Source organism: Coffea arabica, chromosome 4c, assembly GCF_036785885.1.
Source record: "Coffea arabica cultivar ET-39 chromosome 4c, Coffea Arabica ET-39 HiFi, whole genome shotgun sequence".
Taxonomy (NCBI): Eukaryota; Viridiplantae; Streptophyta; class Magnoliopsida; order Gentianales; family Rubiaceae; genus Coffea; species Coffea arabica.
The window spans coordinates 1217985-1237037 of NC_092316.1; the positions used below are offsets into that span (position 1 = coordinate 1217985).

General features: G+C 38.5%; 2 protein-coding genes across 5 annotated transcripts; both read left to right on the forward strand.

Annotated features, from left to right (window-relative positions):
• The first annotated feature begins 2937 nt into the window (after nucleotides 1-2937).
• On the forward strand, nucleotides 2938-9254 carry LOC113741775 (phospholipid:diacylglycerol acyltransferase 1). Its single transcript, XM_027269396.2, has 6 exons — nucleotides 2938-3741; nucleotides 5532-5754; nucleotides 5863-6146; nucleotides 7221-7554; nucleotides 8062-8321; nucleotides 8541-9254. Exons 1-6 carry the CDS (start codon nucleotides 3290-3292, stop codon nucleotides 9025-9027), a joined length of 2040 nt encoding a protein of 679 aa, XP_027125197.1. The 5' UTR covers nucleotides 2938-3289; the 3' UTR covers nucleotides 9028-9254.
• Nucleotides 9255-9958: 704 nt separating this feature from the next.
• LOC113742263 (polyadenylate-binding protein-interacting protein 3) lies at nucleotides 9959-19016 on the forward strand. Of its 4 annotated transcripts, none has more exons than XM_027270062.2 (15): nucleotides 9959-10309; nucleotides 11514-11720; nucleotides 11785-11940; nucleotides 12035-12168; nucleotides 12399-12589; nucleotides 13007-13184; nucleotides 13274-13501; nucleotides 14713-14837; nucleotides 14945-14990; nucleotides 15110-15143; nucleotides 17036-17358; nucleotides 17484-17630; nucleotides 17930-18022; nucleotides 18115-18180; nucleotides 18591-19016. In XM_027270062.2, exons 2-15 carry the CDS (start codon nucleotides 11582-11584, stop codon nucleotides 18618-18620), a joined length of 1890 nt encoding a protein of 629 aa, XP_027125863.1. In that variant the 5' UTR covers nucleotides 9959-10309; nucleotides 11514-11581; the 3' UTR covers nucleotides 18621-19016. The 4 variants fall into 4 exon arrangements, with proteins under 4 accessions (XP_027125863.1, XP_027125864.1, XP_027125865.1 ...); XM_027270063.2 differs by having other exon boundaries at nucleotides 10099-10309; nucleotides 11794-11940; XM_027270064.2 differs by having other exon boundaries at nucleotides 10114-10309; nucleotides 11514-11672.
• The last annotated feature ends 37 nt before the right edge of the window (nucleotides 19017-19053 follow it).

Consider the following 19053-nt stretch of genomic DNA (forward strand, 5'->3'; position numbering starts at 1 on the left):
AACGAACACATTCTTCAATTCCATCAGGGCCAGGATCTTTTTCCTCTTCTTTCCATGCAAAAGCAATTTGCTTTTCAGTCCCAAAAAAAAAAAAAAAAGATGGAGAACTGAAAAAAGGTAAAAAGAAGAGAATAGCAAAATCAGGCACTTAATTTTAGCTAAATCTGAGATTTTTAGAGGGGGGAGGAAAATGGCATGTACAAACGGCTCTTATAAATAGGCGGGGACTTCTCCGCTGAAGCTGCATGCCTGCGGCGTCAGTCGTTACAACAAAACATTCAATTGGATCACAAGCCTTAGTACCTCTCGATCGAGTAGCAGACACAATGAGCAACCATCCTTTAATATAGCTCAAGGTAGTCACTCACTCACGCCGTTCATCCACATTCTTTTAAATGGCATTTTGAAAAAAAAAAGATTTTTTTTTTCAAAAAGGAAAGAAGTTGGATTTAATAAACTAAGAGAGGAAGAAAAATTTAAATTCAGAGATTTTAATTTTAACCACCGACATTCAGGAAGAAAAAAGATTTTAATTGTTGAGCTGCATGTTAGGGTTTGAATCTCTTAACTTGTACGTAATTAATTCAAAAAAAAAAAGATGCAGTAAAATACTAACTCTTTTGATGAAGGGGCGGTTTAGTTTCCTTTAATTTCCCTTTAAACTGTTTGAATTTACCCTTTCTCCCTAATTTTTCCTGTCAAACCCGGTTTTTTGGCTGAATTTGACCGGATTTTTGCTTACCCGGTTTTGAAGCATGGCTCGATCCGGACACTTGGCCGATTTTCGGTTCGACTGGTCGAACCGATCGATTTGATCCGAGTCCGAAAACACAGATTAATGCTTCAGGTCAGTTGCAGAATTAAGGGTGGGGACGGACGCAACTCTGCCACCACAGTCCCCCATCCCCCCCCTCCCCAAAAAAAGGGGTCTGAATTTGTGTATTTATTGAAAATTAATTCATTATTACGTGAAATTTGAGAAAATTAACATTTTATCTCCTGAAAGTTGCTTGCCCGAAATCGAGGGAATCTCTGAGTTCTTACCTTATTGGTTGCAACAAACTACATGATTGTTGAGCTGCATGCTAGGGTTCGAATCTCTTAACTTGTACGTAATTAATTCAAAAAAAAAAAAGATACAGTAAAATACTAACTTTTTGATCAAGGGGTGGTTTAGTTTCCTTTAACTTCCCTTTAAACTGTTCGAATTTACCCTTTCTCCCTAATTTTTACATATGACTTTTTTTTTTTTTACTGGTTAGCACATTCTTGAACTATTTTTGCATGGTGTTAGTGTTAGGCAAGACAGGAGCCATTGATCTGTGTCACGTTAGCTTAGCCAAATTTTGCATCTTATGTGAAATGAAAAAAAAACAATCACGATTTCTGTGGAGGCGAGTTTATGATAGCTACACATCCTCTGAGGCTCTGACATGAAGGTCTGTGGAGGCGAGTATATAGTGATGAAACAAATTAATCAAGAGGAAATCCGTGACCATTTGTCCACAGTCCACATGGGAGCTGCTTATTACTCCAGTAATGAGTAAACGCCCCCTACGGGAAACAGGTTAATCTGGGCCCTCGCCCCGCCATCGCCCCTTCTCAAATGCGTGATTCGCCCAAGTTTTGGTTTCCCTTGCTGATGAAACACCTTGCCACTTCGATGAAAGCATCTTCTGCTCGTCAACAGTAAGGCCAACTTCCCAATTACAATCGCTGCTTCGGAGGATTAATTGTTCAAATTCCTCTTGTATATGCTCCCATGGGCAGGACTCAAGTGATGTTGTGGGCATTTTTAAACTCTCCTATCAATGAATGAGAAATCTTTGAACTGGTAGATTTCGGAGAATCTGCCACTGTTATAAGACTTTGATTGGAGGTGGCCCAAGTTAAAATTTATTATGCTCCGCTGCTGCTTCGGGTCTTCATATGTTTCTTCATGTTGGATTCAGTTGAGAGGAAACTTGCCTGGTTTATCTGGATGCATATCTTATTATTGTCTTTCTCGCCTACTTTTCCAGATTACATCGATTGTAAACACGTCCTTTGGGGTTGTTATTCTTATTATTGATGAAACGGACTGTTTTCTGTCTTCTCGTGTTTTCGTTCATGCGGAATTTTGTCTGTGTTTGTAGAATTCTTTTTCCAGGTTTTCTTTACTGCATCTCAAAGAGGAGACAATGGGTCCAGGTTTACTCTCGGATGGCGCTCTGAATTTAATTTTGTCAGGGCAGATACTATACCGTAAACAGCGTTCCAACAATCCTTACGTGCCAATGGTGAAAGTAAACTGAAATATCTGATTGGTCGAATTGCCGCAAGTGAAAAGTGTCTTTTTTTTTTTTTTATTATAACCTCTCATCTTAAATTAATACCCACAATAAAGGGGAAAAAAACCTTATTGGTTAATAAACATAAAAGTGGCAAAGTTTTTCTTTCAAATCGTTTACTCAACTCAAGAAATTGATATTCTGGTGGCCATTCCCCTTTTTTTTTTTTTTTTCTTCCTGTTGCGTGTTTCATCTCAATTTAAGCTCGTATATTTATCGAGTCAAATTTGGACGAGTTTCTAAATAACCGAAGCAACGTTATGCTAATTAAGCTAAGCTTGAATCGAGGTTAAAACTTAAAACTAAATCCAATACAGAATGTAACCTTGCTTAAACTTTAATAGAATCAAGCTTGAACGAGTTTATTCATACACAGATGAAATCATCAGATCATCTAATGAGTAATGACTCTCCAGGACCTTCTTCTGTCTGTCTTCCGTCCTGTGATTGATGATTCAAAAAGTATTCCTAATTCATTTTTTGATTTATTTATTTATACTTTTTTAATTAAATAAATATAAATAAATTAACTCATTTATATTCATTATTTATTTTAATCGATCCTAACCCGCTCAAATCACCTATTTTGTCGGCTCGATTCTTGATGCTCACCGTGCAATGAAATCATCAGATCATCTAATGACTCTCCGGGGGCCTTCTGTCTGTCTGTCTCTGTCCCGTGATCAATAATCCAGAAGGCACTCGTCAAGTAAGTCAACCGCCACCCACGCGGAAGACTCTTCCCCTCTGGGCCCCACATTAGCTCCTGGGCCAGCCAATCAACTGATCGAAGCATCCCAAGCCCCAAAATTCCACAGCCGACCTCCCTCACTCCCATTTCCGACCACGACCCTTGCTCCTCTCCCCGCCACCAGCGGCCACCTTCCCCAGCTCTCTGCAGTCCACCCTACGGATAAAAAAAAAAAAAAAAAAAGAAGAAGAAGCAATCCAAGTAAACGATGTCGTTTCTTAGGAGGAGAAAACCACCAGAAAACCAAAAGCCTACCCCTCCTCAGCCAGAACCAGAACTGGAAGAGGACGACAACAAGAAAAAGGAGCTAACACCAAACAAGAAAATCCCCAAAAAAGCTGAGGAAAGGGTGAAATGGTCGTGCTTGGACAACTGCTGTTGGTTTGTTGGCTGCGTCTGCACGGTCTGGTGGGGCTTGTTGTTCTTATACAATGCGATGCCGGCGTCCATCCCGCAGTTCGTGTCGGAGGCAATCACAGGGCCGTGGCCGGACCCACCTGGGGTTAAATTGCACAAGGAAGGATTAAAGGCCAAGCATCCGGTGGTTTTTGTCCCCGGAATCGTCACCGGCGGACTCGAGCTTTGGGAGGGCCATCAGTGTGCTGAAGGGTTGTTTCGAAAGAGGCTATGGGGAGGCACTTTTGGAGAAGTCTACAAAAGGTATGCTTGGTAAAGTTTGGCATTTTACGAGTTTCTATGACTTGATTTATTCTGTTTTCCCATCGGTTTAGCTTCAGCTTCAGTGGATGATGAGTGGCACTGTTCTTCTCGTGAATTGTTGTAGTTGGCGACCCTTTTTTTATTTTTTCCAATTTGCTCTGTGCCTGTGAAAAGGTGAACTTGGATTCAATATGGATGTAGTGAGGATCTTGGAAGTAAACTTTTATCCATTTTTATCTTATTTTTACATGTTTGGAGACTGTACTCGGTTGAGCTTGGAATATAGAAATGCATAGTCCATGTACTGATTTGTGAAGTAGTTTGACTGATAAGGTGGATTGGCAACATCTGTCAGTATTATGCATAGTTAGGTCACACTAATTGCAAATTTCATATAGGTGAGTATTTTTCCTTTCTTTGTTTATTAAAAAAATTATTAAAACGAGGTCTTTTATTAACTGGTTTTATATACAAGCTTGGTCTTATTTACTGCTGGAGTTGCCATTCTGGCATGAAGCAAGATATGAAAGTCCAAGGAAGATTTAAATATGTTGAAAATTTAGAGTACCTTTTCAGTGTCATTCTTTTACAGTAGGCCTGGGATGACTTTAGCTTTGAGTTTGCTTTTCAGGTTCTGCAAATAAGACTTTAAGGCAATTAGAAGTTGTAGTTTAATCAATCCAGGACACCTCACTGGATGAATTCAAGTGTCAGAACCGTTAAATGTAAATCCCCATTCAACCTCCTGTTGATTTCCGGCTTTACTCATGAAAAACTCTATATATATGTATGTATGTATGTGTGTGTGTGTATATATATATATATATGGGTCCGTCTACTATAACTGCAACAAACTTAATGCACCTCCCTCCATCACAAATTTCAATTTGCATAATCCACATTTTTGCTCTTTAAGATCTGAGTTTTGACTTGTGCAAGCATTTTTTTTGGCATCATTGTTGAGTCATGGCATTAAGGATGTCTTTAATCTTTTGTGGAAGGTCAGAACATCCAAACAAGACAGATAGTCTGTTCATATGGAACAGATAGTCTGTTCCTATCTATTGTTGAGATAGTCTGTTCCTGTACTCATTGTCATATTTTTTTTTTAATTTTTTCTCAAAATGAATAGTGTAGAGGTTCTGCTGGGAATTGCCGAGCAACTAGAGCCGAACTACCTGCAAGACAAAAAGGAGGGGGCTATCCCCCCGCTGTCTCTCCAATGCTTAAGCTAGCTCCGGTTTAATAAGTGATTGTAGCAAGCTTTCTAGTAATTTTCGTACCTGAAAATGACAGGGAGAATTCCCCTTTTATAGGAGGAGAGAAGCGCCCCTTTATTGGGTCTCGTTCTGTCATAGGGAAATAGGGGAGACAGGTTGGTCGGCGATTGGGTGGCTTGAGCACTGCCTGTGATAATAAGGAGGACAGTCGTATGTCAGAGACCTCGTTATGTGTGCCAAGCACGTGCTTAGCATGTGGTACTTCCCAAGCTACATGTATTCGGCATCTTGCAAAAAGGGGTTGGGAAATACCCTGTTCCCTACACAAATACCATTACGTTTTACCCTAAAGTACATAAGATATCTACTGATTTAAATTTCTTAATGCAGTTTCGGAAGCAAAGCAGTGGTAAATGACTTCTATTTTCTTTAACTTTGTTTATTTATGGCTCAAAATATTTGTTGGTAAATTTATTTCTTTTCTTGTGAGGCGTTGGAGTTGCTTAAGGAGTAAATTGCTTTCGCACCAACAATCCATGCTTATCAGTCTTATATTTCTTTCACTTCCAGACCTTTATGCTGGGTTGAGCACATGTCTCTGAACAATGAAACTGGTTTGGATCCTCCTAGTATAAGGGTCAGGCCTGTCCCTGGACTTGTTGCTGCAGATTACTTTGTTCCTGGATACTTTGTCTGGGCTGTTCTAATTGCTAATTTGGCTCGAATTGGATATGAGGAGAAAACCATGCATATGGCTGCGTATGATTGGAGAATCTCATTTCAGAACACCGAGGTACACACTTATCTTAAGGTTTGAGCCGTAGAATGCAAAATCGAGGTTTGACCGGATGAATTGTGTGGTTAATTCTGATCCTGAAGTTTGGTATTTAAACCTGATCAGGTGCGTGACCAGACACTGAGTCGGATTAAAAGCAATATAGAACTAATGGTTGCTACAAATGGTGGCAAAAAGGCAGTTGTAGTTCCACATTCCATGGGCGCCCTATACTTTCTGCATTTTATGAAATGGGTAGAAGCACCAGCTCCAATGGGTGGTGGTGGAGGACCAGATTGGTGTGCCAAGCATATAAAGGCTGTCATGAACATTGGAGGACCATTTTTAGGTGTTCCTAAATCTGTCTCTGGGCTTTTCTCTGCTGAGGCCAGGGATATTGCTGTTGCCAGGTATGTTGAAATGTTCATGTTACATTTATTTTTGACAGACTGAACACTGAGAACCGCAACCAGATAGATGGAAGGAATAGTTCCAGCTAACTTAATCTATTTATCCTTACGAGCAAGACAGATAAGGGAAAAATCCTTTGCTTTTTTGCTATTACAAAGACTGTATCTTTTGGAAGGCAAACTTTGTCACAAAGTTCTGATGGACTGCATCTTGTTTGCTGTATAATTAGGTGTTAGTTTTATATGTGATGTTGGTTGGCTTAGCCCTTCCGAGAAAGCATTCTTAACCATATCATTCTTGTCTTTTTGGGGTTTCTGATTTTTCATTTCTTTGGGACCTGGAAGGGTGGGGGGAGGAGGGGTGGAAGAGAAGACTGAGATTTCCTTTAACGCTGACTCACAAAATTGGAGACAGCTAAGCTTCTTATTTTAAGTATCATTCTAAGAGAATACTACTATTTTCTTTATCATCGCAGACATCTATGAATTTGTTTCAAATGCATTCTCACATGTTTTTACTTCACTTGATTGCAACACATGATTTTAATAAATGCTTTTGTATTTGTATTAATGATCTTAAGAAACCTGTAATAACAGTGATGTGGCATATCTGAGCACTGGATGGTGCAATTTGTGTTTAGCACCTGTTGTTAGATAACCACAAATTTGATTTAGTCTTACTAACATTAGTTGCACATGTACAGAACTTTGTGCATTTTGGGATGGATAGTGATTGCTTTATGGACATCATTAGATTTTCAGTCGGCTACTAGTTGTATATCAATTTGAAGCTGCTTCTGGTAGTTGGTGACAACTGAGGACATCTTTTCCTTTTCTTTGCTGATTTTTAGATATCGTTGAAGGATTTTGTGCCTCTACATGACATTATCAGTGTTTTGTTAGGGTTTACAGAATGACTCGTATGAGTGCAATGGAGATTTTTATACATGCCAGACATTCCAATGACTTCATGTTCACATGCCAATAATTAATCCCATAAACATCTTTGCTTAGTTATTTGTGCGAATACAAATACAATGATGAGACTTACTCTTATTGTTGCCTAAAATGCAGGGCCATTGCACCAGGTGCTCTTGACAAGGATTTATTTCACATTCAGACCTTACAATACATAATGAAGATGACACGAACATGGGATTCGACAATGTCAATGATTCCAAAAGGTGGTGACACCATTTGGGGTGGTCTTGATTGGTCACCTGAAGAAGGCTACCTTCCCAGTAAGAGGAAAAAGCACAGATCGAACGCTGCTGACTGCTCAGCTGACAATGAGAATGTCAGCACAGAATCTAAGGCAAGAAATATCGTCAATTACGGAAGGATAATATCATTCGGAAAAGATGTGGCAGAAGCACATTCTTCTGAGATCAAGAAGATTGACTTTAGGGTAATCTCTCTTGAGTCTCCATGATCTTTGTGAGGATTCCTGGTCACTTTGTTTCATGCAATTAAAGTTGATATACAATTTTCTTTCTCCAGCCCTTAATATCAATGTGCACTGCACGTGGTAATTGAAACCTCGTCTTGTTCTGTACAGATTGTTGCAAGCTTTTCAAATTAGGCAAATACTTCTGTCCCATCTTAAATTATAGGAGTTAACGTGATTCTCATCCCAACTATATTAATATAAAAAAGAAAAATTACAACATCGTATGTAATTACATCACTTGGAGATCTAGAGATGTGTGGTCTGTGAATCAACATTTCATCCAGATAATCAGAATATAATGAATGGAGTAATTTGTCTTTTCAAGCCACAGGTAATAATTAGTAAGATATTTTCATTTTTTGAACTTGTATCTGTTCGAATTCTGTTAGGTAGTGTGCTTACTTGGTTACTCTTGCCATAAAACTAGTCTAGCATTGAACTGCTCACATCGTTGTTTCCATGCAGGATGCCGTTAAAGGTAGCAATACTGCAAATAATACTTGTCGTGATGTCTGGACAGAGTATCATGACATGGGTTTGGTTGGCATCAAAGCTGTTGCAGAATACAAGGTTTATACAGCTGGAGAACTTGTAGATTTGTTGAATTTTGTTGCCCCCAAAATGATGGCACGTGGCAATGCGCACTTCTCCTATGGAATAGCTGATGACCTGGACGACCCTAAGTATGCGCACTACAAATATTGGTCAAACCCATTGGAAACAAAGTAAGAACACATAATATTTTCTACTCTTCAAACAAAGCACGTCTGGTCTTTCCTGAATGTAACTTGCTTCTGGTTTTATGCCCACATAGTCCTTAAGCAACTAGATTCAGGAAGTAGCGGAAACTGGTTCAAGAATATTATATTGTTTTGCTCTATAGTTTTAGCGATATCTCATTATCCTGGATTTTTGGCATTTTCTTTCTTGTTTTGGTCATCCAGGTTGCCAAACGCTCCCGAAATGGAGATCTACTCAATGTATGGAGTCGGTATCCCAACTGAGAGAGCATACGTTTATAGGCAGTCCCCTTCCTCAGAATGCTATATTCCCTTCCAGATTGATACGTCGGCAGATGAAGATGACAAAGATAAGCGTTTGAAAGATGGTGTTTTTACTGTCGATGGGGATGAGACAGTGCCTGCTTTAAGTGCAGGTTACATGTGTGCAAAAGGGTGGCGGGGGAAAACTAGATTCAATCCTTCAGGAATCAAAACTTATGTAAGGGAGTATGATCATGCTCCACCGTCTAATCTTCTTCTGGAGGGTCGTGGCACCGAGAGTGGTGCGCATGTTGACATAATGGGTAATTTTGCTCTTATCGAGGACATTATCAGGGTTGCTGCCGGGGCTACCGGCGAGGAGTTGGGAGGTGATCAGGTGTACTCAGACATCTTCAAGTGGTCTGAGAAAATTAAACTACCTCTATAAGATGACATATATATGAATGCAGGCGAAGACAAATTTAAATGCCCTTAGCATCTGTGGTTGTGATTTTACACTGGAATTCATGCAGCGGTCTTTCTGGAAGTGGTCTGATTTTACAGTTTTTGTGGTAATCCAAATTTCTTTCTCCCAATTTGTATGCCCAAGATACTTTTTCATTCACAGCTTCACACAAATATTCAAAATGTTATGCAACATTCATTTATGGGGTCCTTCTTAATCTTGAGTCGTTTGAAAAAATTAGTTTGATATAAATTTAATCCCTCGGCATTTACTTAAGTGTGTACAGATTCAAAATATTAGCATTTAGCATGCCTTTTGCCAAAAAAAAAATTCCCTATCAAGTAGTTAGGTAATAAAATTTAGCGATTAGACATAAAGAACGGTTTAAGAGTCTTTTAGAGCGCGGCACCAGTTAAATTCAACTCGTAGTACTAGTACCACATTGGTGGTGGTATGGGGCAAATAAGCTGAAAAAATCCCAGTGTTGGGCAAGAAAATGTAAATTTGAAAACTTAAAGAATGATTCACGTAATTTTCATAAACTCAAGGGAGGCATGTGAAATTATCCTGAGATAAAACAAAATTCGACCGTTTTTAAGAATTATTTTCTCCAGAGTAGAATAGCAACCCACACCAAGCAATAAATAAGTAAATAACAGATGCCTGTTTGCAAATTCAATTGAACCAATCTTAGGTTTAAATTATTATTATTATTTTTTTGGCTTCTCCACTTTTTAAAGTCCACCTTTCTTTGTTTAATTAATAAATACATATAAATTTAAGTGAACCCATTTGGATCGCAATGATCTTCTCAATTCGACGACTAAGCAGAATGCCGCATCATTTGGCTGGGGGAGGGGGGGGGGGGGGTTAGTGTGGTAAAGAAAGGAGGGAATTGTGAGCGGAAAATCTTACAAAAGAAAATTTTGTTTTTTTGTTTTTTTTTTGTTTCGGGTCCTTAGTTTAGGATGTACCGTGTACCCGAACCCGAAACTCAAATTGAATTCAATTGAATCCAGCCTGACAGACCCATTTAATTCCATCTTCGATTACCAGAATTTGGAGTTGGGAGTTTATTTTATCATTATTATTAGCACAGAATAGTAATTGAAGAGGAGAGTGGCGTCTTCGTTATTGCGGGTCGCCTTGTCTCTGATCAAACCCTTCTCCATCTCTTCGACTTCTCTTCTTCTTCTTCTTCTTATTGTTTATTATTATAATCCCAATCGACCAGATCGGACCTTTTTCCTGTTTCCTCCGCCGAGTAAGCATCCTTGTCTCCCTCTCTCTGTCTACACGCACCCGCAAACACATGCACAAAAAGTGTAAAGCTGCTCCGTAGATCATAGGGTTTTAGGGCATTTATTAGTAACCAGAATTCTCCCTAGGGTTTTGAAATTCTTGCTGCTGTAATAATTTTTTTTTTAATTTTCTCGTACCATTATGTATTTAATGTTGTGAATTCATGATTGCCTGATGTTGTTTCATGTTTAGATACTTCTTCATAACATGTCTGGTGCTTTTCTTAATTTTGCGGCGGTGAAGTTACATCCTATGCTTAGATTTTTTTTGTTTTTTTAGTCTTGATTTTTTGTGACATTGCTCTGTCCTTTAGATAACTGAAAGTTGTTATCTGGTATGGAGTAATTTTTTTTTTTTTTTTTTGTGGGGATTGATACAAGTTGTGGGAGCTTGTCAGGAAGTTTGATAATGGAAAGAAGCGATCGTGATTTGGAATAGCCAGAGAAAAAATGTACAGCGGTTTGAGAGGTTTGAGTGATTAGAGTTGGTCTTTTTACTTGGTTGTTTGTAATTGCCTGTTTTAATGAGCATTTCCTTTCAAAAGAAGTTGGTGGGGGCACATTTTGTTATACTGCTGTTGTTATGTTGGACCTGTGCAATTGGGCGTAAAGTGGTTTTTGGCTATTGTGATGTCTAGACTGCAACTGATATGCTCATCCTATACGTACATGTATTATGTTTATGCTTGAGCCTTAGAGAACTTAGTCCTTGTGCCTTAAAAGAGCCTAACCTTTTGTTCATAAATCAGCATCATAGACATGGATGTATTCAAGATTGAAAGGGGTAGCAGTATTTCTTGCAATAGTTGCATCATAAGGTTGAACTAATAGGAAATGAGCTTATTAAGTGGATAACAATGTATGACGGTGCTACGCTTGCTTATGATGATCCCTTTTTCGACCTTGCCTAAAAGCATGGAGAAAAATGATTGCTTAATTGATGTCATGTCTAAAAGCTGCTAAGTAACTACTGTCAAACGGAAATGTGAGCCAGGCGGAATATTGTTCGAGTTCAGTATACTGGTCTGATAAATATCCTTTTTGGCTTCCCACCACCTTGCAAACTTACTACACGAGGAATTGTATAATTTGTCCTTAAGATTAGCTAAAGTGACCTTCTTTTTACAATAATAAGTCGTCTATTCATGATATTTTTCTAATTTGCAGCACAATCACTGAATCTAAGTTAAGGGCCTACTGATCATCCTGCACTTGTTAGAGGACATTTCTTCAGAATGAGTTTGCAGCAAGCTGTTCAGCCTCGGTCTGCTGCTAATGGTTTTGGCCGTCGTAGAACTGAGAAAGATGGTGGCCCTAGATTAGATAGTAAGTTGCAGACTGTGAAAGCAAATTCAAGTCGCTCAAGTAGTGTAGGTGAGAATGCTAATTTAAATTTGTGTAGATATGCTTTTTCTCCTTTTTTAGCTGTTAGCGTCAGTTGTTTCAGGCAAAGAGGGAGGATATGCAAGCCCTTCACGGGAACGTCTAGTTTATGTGACTACTTGTCTTGTTGGGCATCAAGTAGAAGTCCAGGTGGTGGATGGCTCAGCTTTTTCTGGAATACTTCATGCGACGAATGCTGAGAAAGATTTCGGTACACTCCCAGAATTATTAAATTGCTTTTTAGAGTTCCACTTTTTGGTTTTATAGTGCTTACTTGATTATGCTGCTTGCTCCATCTTGCATAGGGATTGTTCTGAAAATGGCTCGTTTAGTTAGAGATGGCTCAAGAGGGCAAAAGAACATGACAGATTCTATTAACAAGCCACCTTCAAAGACTTTGATCATACCAGCCAAAGAGCTTGTGCAAGTTATAGCAAAGGTTTTCTTCATTTATTTGCTCTTTTGTTTTCAATAACTACTGTGTCATCTTCCTGGGTGATAACTCTTTCATTAATTAGAAATAGCAGCAAGTATAAAAATACAATGCGCTTTCCAGTTGTTCTGGATTTCTGGGTGACAACTGACTTGTTAGCTTTATCCCTGCATGGTTGATATCTCTCGTCCCAGCTCCTACGATCTACTGACCTTCACCGGTCTTGTTGGTAACAGGGAGTCCCTGTGACTAGGGATGGATTGGGAAATGAGCTCCAACGTGACAAGCATCAGGAGATTCTGATAGATTCGTTCATATCACAATCACGGCGTGCTGAAATGGATAGGGAATTGGAACGCTGGGTCCCTGAAGATGATGATCCTGTCTGTCCAGAATTGGAGAACATATTTGATGGTCACTGGGATAGGTTGTTGAATGACTTAATTCTTTGTTTTCCTATAGTTTCGAACTATCCTCCCCTTTCCCAAAACGGAAAAAAGTTTTGTCATCTATCATGGTTTGCATTGAATCCAACATCAGTTGGATGAAATCACGCAGTTAGAACGATTAATTTTGGGCGGTTGGAATGGGACTAGGATAAACTAATAGTAAAGGTTTCACTTTTGCTTCATAGTGAATTGTACAAGGGTGCCCATTTACATCTTCTGTTTGGATGACTGCGACATTGTTATTGATTAAGTTATGTTTGATGAATTGTTACAGTTTGTTTGAAATATGCTCTTTATTTTTAAAACGAATAGTTGACTACAAGACATTCTGACATCCATTTTCAACTTCTTTCCTTCTACATAGCCTGATCCAACTCCAAGTTTGTTCTTTTTAGGGGCTGGGATCAATTTCAAGCAAATGAAACTTTATTTGGAGTGAAAAGCACTTTCAATGAGGAACTTTACACAACAAAACTTGAAAAGGGTCCACAGATGAAAGAGTTAGAAAGGGAAGCTTTAAGAATAGCTAGAGAAATAGAGGGAGAAGACACCCATGATCTCCATTTAGCAGAGGTGGGAATATTCTTTCTTGATATTTTGTCTTTTCTTTCTGACTAGTCCATTTCTTGCTCTCTTCCATCTAAAACATGTTTTCCTAATAGGAAAGAGGATTACAACTGCATGAAAAATTTGAAGTTGACGAAGAAACCAAATTCTCATCAGTTTTTAGAGTGGTTGACGACAGTGGATGTGATGACATTTTGTTGGATACTCACAATAATGAAACATTTGGAGGTGGCTATGTTTCTGGAATTGGGAAGTCATTTGTTGACTTGGCTAGTGTAAATTCTAGTAATGGAGCTCAACTATCCACAAGATCTTCACCTTTGGTAGGTGTCCAGTTGTTAACATTTCTCTCTTATTTGGAGCCTCTCTTACACTTGCTTCATATTTGGAGGCTATCTTCACCTTTGTTTTACTTTTTGGAATCTTTTTTTTTTTTTAATAAAACTTCAGGAGTTTTGTGCATTAACGGATAGCTGTGGCCTTGATTGTTGAAACATTCTTTAAATATCTTGGAGGTGCATTGTAATGCATAGTTTGGGATGCGCTGTGAAATTATATTAGTAAATTGGAAAGCTAATTTGTTGTCCTATTATTGCCTTTTAGTACCTATTTTTTTTCCTTGTTTTTGTTTTCAAACCTGTACTCAAAAATATGCGTTTGGATGGTGTGGTTTTTGGGAGTTTGTCTTACTGTAGTTTACTGTAAAATTTTTACAAAAACTTGTGTGTATTTGTTGGGGAGTGGTTGAAAAACTTTCCTATTTTTCTTTTACTTCTCTTTTTTTCTTTTTCTTTTTTTTGTTCTTTCTTTCCTCTCCTGCCCCTCCCTGCCACCCGCCTTTCCTCTCTCCGATCGTCCCCCCCCCCTCCTTTCTCTTTCCCTCTGTCTCCTTATCCCTGTTTCCCTCCCTCCCTCCCTCCCTTCCTTCCTCCATGTCCTCCTTCACCTGCCACCCCCTCTCCCTTCACTCTGCCCCCCTCTGTGCTGGTTGCGTGACCAGAGCAAAAAGAGGGGGAGGCGGCAGTGGATGTGGTGGCAGGCTGTGGTGGGCTGAGGTGGGGGTGGCAGCAGTGGAAGTGAAAATGGTTAGGGAGGGTGTGGTAGAAGAGGGAAATGGGTGTGTTTTTTGGGTATTTTGGGGGGGGGGGGTGTTTTGTTAAACTTAGGGTGTTTTTACAAGTTGCTGTAGCTAAAGTTGGAAAAAAAATTGTCTTTGGATTAGCTGTTTTTGGGGGTGTTTTTGAAAAAATTTACTGTAGCAGAGTTTTTAGAGTATATTTTGGAATATTTTTAGAAAATATTTTGGAATATTTAAGAGTAGTAGAGTTTTTAAAATATATTTTGGAATATTTTTTAAATATTGAAAAAAATTTAGATTACTTTTTAGAGTACCTTTTACAGTACTTTTGAAAAATTTTTTAGTATTTGAAAAACTAGTTTTTGAAAAATTTTTTAGTATTTGAAAAACTAGTTTTTGAAAAAATGAAGGATCCAAACAGTGATATTTTTCTGGTTTGTTTTGTCGACTCTCCAGGAGGAAGCACACTCAGCTCAGTCAAGTACCAGTAGGGAAGTACATCAATCTGGTTCGGATGATCATTTTAGACAGTTATCAGCTGGACATTTGTCTAAAGATTCTTTAAATGTCGGAGATAGCAGGTCTCTGTCATGTCTGATGCCTAACCATTTAGTGTTATACTGTGGTTGATATAGTTACAGACTTTTCTAAATAATATGAAGTTTGAATTGAGAGTACTTTATTTCAGGGCTTACGAGAACCAGTTTGCTGACCATGATGCAGGAAATGAAATGGTAAATGTTTACTCTCAAATGCTTAGGAAATCAATGTTCACCATTGCTTCATGTAATATCCTTATGATGTTGCTGCGGAATACTTGTTTACAAACACAATCCTGTCTACTTACATGCAGGTGCCTGAGGAGGCTCAAAGTTCAAAACCTGAGGGTGAGTGGACCTTTGTTTCTCCAAAATTATCTGGGGATGGTAAAGCTTTGTAGTCCAGATATATAATTTCCTGGAATTTGATTGCTGTTTAGGAGAAAGGTTCTAGCAGCTAGTTTTACCTTTATTTCTCAACTTTTATTTCATTATCATGTTCACTTGGATGCAAAATTCTTCTTGCATCAGGAGTGTTACTATATGGAGGATCTTACAAGAGGTAAATAGGGTAGGTAAATCCTGCTGAGTTTTAATAAAAGAGGAACAAGAAGGAAAATTTTATGCTCTGTTGTTTCTTCCGGTATTTTACAGTCTAGAAAAACCAATCTAGTCTATGGAGCATGGGGTTTTTACCTTGGTGTTACTTGTAGGTTTACTACTTAGTCTGCCAGCTGGCATAAGTAATTGTAGAGGTTTGTAGGCAGCACGGATATGGATGCTAATTTTGGTTAACCATTTTTGGTAGGTTTTCCTGTTGAGGGCTTGATGCTAGAACTAGAACGAAGAAAAAGAAGTCTGAACTGGTAAATGATTTGCAGTAGTAGTTTTAGACCTAGTTTGTGAGTTTAATAGAGGAAACAAAAGAAAAGAAAAGAAAACATAAATTAGGAAAGAAGATAAGGGAAGGGAAAGGGTCATGTTTGGGAGTTGTAGAAGAGAAAAGATCATTATTGTGTTGGACTTTGCCCATTCACCATCAAACTTCAAAGTTTTTGGTGTTTTTGATGGGTGTATGTTATACAGCAAAACCTTTTAATGAAGCAAGCCAATTTTGTCCTACTTATCTCCACTTCTGGAGAGAGTTTCCTACGTTTTCTTCACCCCATTTCTCTCCACATTCTCTTTTTTTTTTTTTTCAACCTGAAACTCTGAAACAAGAGAAAGCCTCAAATTTCCTGTATCTCATAAATTATGTTCAACCTTGAGAACATAAAATTGCAGATGGATCACAATTTTCATGAAGGGGTAGTATGAGTTTTTCCAGAATTTAAGCAGGAGCAAGTGTAATGTTGTTTTTGTTATCTTGGAAGTCCTTTCCTAGGGCTTTTTGGTGTTGTGGTATTTTAACACATTGACCTTGTTTCCCAGTTCACTCTTTGGTCTACATTGGCAAAATTGCATACTGCAGCTTTAACGTTGAAACTGGATACTTCTGAACATCACATATTTTTTTCATTTTTTAATCATCAGACTGCCTTACCCTAGTAGCTTTTTGCAATGGAGATTGGTTTTATCTGTGTTGGGAGTTTGTTAACATATGATTGAAACGTTGCACTATATCATGTGTGGACATCTAGCGAGGAATAATAAAATCTAATATTTGAATGCTTTTGACGGACAATACCATGCATCTTTTCTCCTCATTGAAAAGGGGGCTTTTCTACATCCCTTGTTCTTCCATGAACAGTAAAAAGGTCCATATATTGTGGCTGCTCTAAACTTATCTTGATCATTTGATGTGATTCCTGAACTTGGTGACTAAATCTAGCTGATCATCATTCCCCTGTGAAGTGTATGGCTAGTTGGAATAGGATCTTGCCTGTTCCCAAACTCCGGAAGATGATCTCTCCATCTTTTTTTTTTAAATTTTCCCCACTTTTTTGTTAGAGAGAAGGGGAAGTTTAATGGGTTGCTGTAACCTACTAAAAGGCAAAACCTGAGTTCTTCTTTCTTTTTTGATTACCTTCCTCGCGTATGTATAAGACCGAATCCATTCGATTTCTAAATTTCTAAAAAGGATTACTAATCCTTAACTTTTCAAGGAATCCTTAACTTTTCTTCAGGGTAGACTTCTTTGAAAGTTCATTTCCTTGGAAGCCATGTCTTCGAATGCTTCTTTTGTCCTTTTTGTGTGTGTGTGTGTGTGTTTGAACACTAGGAGATTTGTTGTTTTGCAGACTCACGGTCATCACAAAGGTCAAAATTAGAAAGCAGTGATAAAGGTGGCTTATCTGCAAATGCCACTGCATATGCTCCATCACGTGTATCATCTAAAAATCAGGAAAAGGCAAGTTCTAATGAACTCTCAGATGTTATTAGTTCTTCGATGGCACATGGCACGGTACAATCTGTCAGCTCTCGGGTACGTCCTAGCAGTTCTGCCTCATCCAGTTCAGACTGTGGAGGTGGTGCGTCTGCTTCTGGTGGTCCTGGATTATCTCCCAGCTCATCAATGGGTTCACTGTCCTCTGAAAAATCAACACTGAACCCTCATGCTAAGGTAGTAATGCTCTATCTTTCTAATTTTCCCTGATATTTTTGCAGCACATATTGTTTCTGTCTTTCTGTTTCCTCTCTTTGTTAGTATATTTTAACTTTGTTCCTTAAATCCATTTCTTATCTCAGGAATTCAAACTAAATCCGAATGCAAAGAGTTTCATACCTTCTCAGACGCCATTGAGACCTCCATCTCCGGTATCTGATGGTTCATTTTATTATCCAACTAGTATGGCTGCTATACCGAACATGCATGGCATGCCTGTTGGCATAGGGGTCAGTGTCTTGTCTTTCTTGATACGAATTATGATTTTTGTATTTGACTTAGTAGCATTTTTTTCGTTAAGATATCCTTAAGATGCTTACCTTATGCCATTTTCAGTGATTGCTCCATTTATTACTACTTTATGGCATGGCCTCGGACTCATAAGCCTGGTTTATTGCATTGGTTATTTTGTTTTATGTGCATAGGTGGTCTGAATTTTCCTCCTTGTGTTTTATCCTCAGACTAGTTTTTGATTGGGTTGAGAATGATAGTCATGTTTTTTATCCTTGGAAATTTCACAATCTTGCAGATTGGCCCCACATTTACTTCACACCAGCCTGTTATATTCAATCCACAGGCTGCTCCAACACCGCAACCGTATTTTCATCCAGGTGGACCTCAGGTGCAGTTTTGTGGTGATATTCCAATACATAATGTACTTTCACTGTTTAATGGTTAGTAAAATGATTTTTGTATTGTCTATTATCCTTGCAGTACGGACGACAAATGATGATTAGTCATCCTCAGCAAGTCGTGTACATGCCAACAACTTATAACCCTGTATGAATGTTCTCAATTTATCTGTTCTTTAGAAGAATCAATTCTTCAATAACAATAGTTTATTATTGCTATAGTAGGAGAGGTATTTTCTTTGGTGTGTGCTGTTTACTACTGTGCTTATTGAGCGCTTGATCTGAATCTAGTGTCAAATTTGTGTCACAAGACCCCTTGGTTCATGACGTCCTTATCATGTTTTTGCTGCGGTTAGTGAGGTGAGGTGCAAAGTTTGTGCAATAACCCAGAGTCATATTTTGCTGTTGCAATACAGCATCAGATTGGTGTTTTGGATATTTGATCACTCTCTCTGTTTTTGACTTTTGGATATTTGATGATATTCTTCTCTGTATTTTTTGAATTTTGGATAGACAAGATCAAGCAACTCATGTTACTTAATGGTCTGCATTTTACAGGAAATGCCGTACAAAGGAAGAGAGTTTTAGCTTTTTGGTTGAAAATTTGTTTGAAGTTGTTCATCCATCTGATGATAGGGAATAAATTTCTGACACCAGTCTGCTTGGAACTGAACTTTTTTGGAAAATGAGCCCGGCAGCTGACAAAAAGATCCAGTAGCCTATAAAAGCACATTACTGAGCAAGGAAATAGTAGTATTAGTTTCGAGGATGTAATGCAGTCTTGTATGACTTTGTCCTTTTACAGTGTCTGAAAGTCGTGTTCTTTGACCCTTTGTTTTCCTCTGTTTTGGCTAGGTGCTTTTTCTGACAAATTTTACTGTCTTCTTTGTTTCTTGGCTGAGACTTTGGCATTGTATTACGTTGTCATTTTTTTTTCTCCCGCCTTTCAATCTATACAATGTCATGACTGTGGTAGATAGGGAATTGATGATCGTGGAAGCATTTTTTCTGTTGCTCGGTG

Excerpts from the sequence above, each read along its gene's own strand:
- LOC113741775 (XM_027269396.2), top strand. The coding sequence starts at position 3,290 with ATGTCGTTTCTTAGGAGGAGAAAACCACCAGAAAACCAAAAGCCTACC. Across the intron at positions 3,742-5,531 it reads TTTGGAGAAGTCTACAAAAG|ACCTTTATGCTGGGTTGAGC; the intron begins GTATGCTTGGTA and ends TTTCACTTCCAG. Across the intron at positions 7,555-8,061 it reads TCAAGAAGATTGACTTTAGG|GATGCCGTTAAAGGTAGCAA; the intron begins GTAATCTCTCTT and ends GTTTCCATGCAG.
- LOC113742263 (XM_027270062.2), top strand. The coding sequence starts at position 11,582 with ATGAGTTTGCAGCAAGCTGTTCAGCCTCGGTCTGCTGCTAATGGTTTT. Across the intron at positions 13,185-13,273 it reads ATGATCTCCATTTAGCAGAG|GAAAGAGGATTACAACTGCA; the intron begins GTGGGAATATTC and ends TTTTCCTAATAG. Across the intron at positions 15,144-17,035 it reads TCAAAGTTCAAAACCTGAGG|ACTCACGGTCATCACAAAGG; the intron begins GTGAGTGGACCT and ends GTTGTTTTGCAG.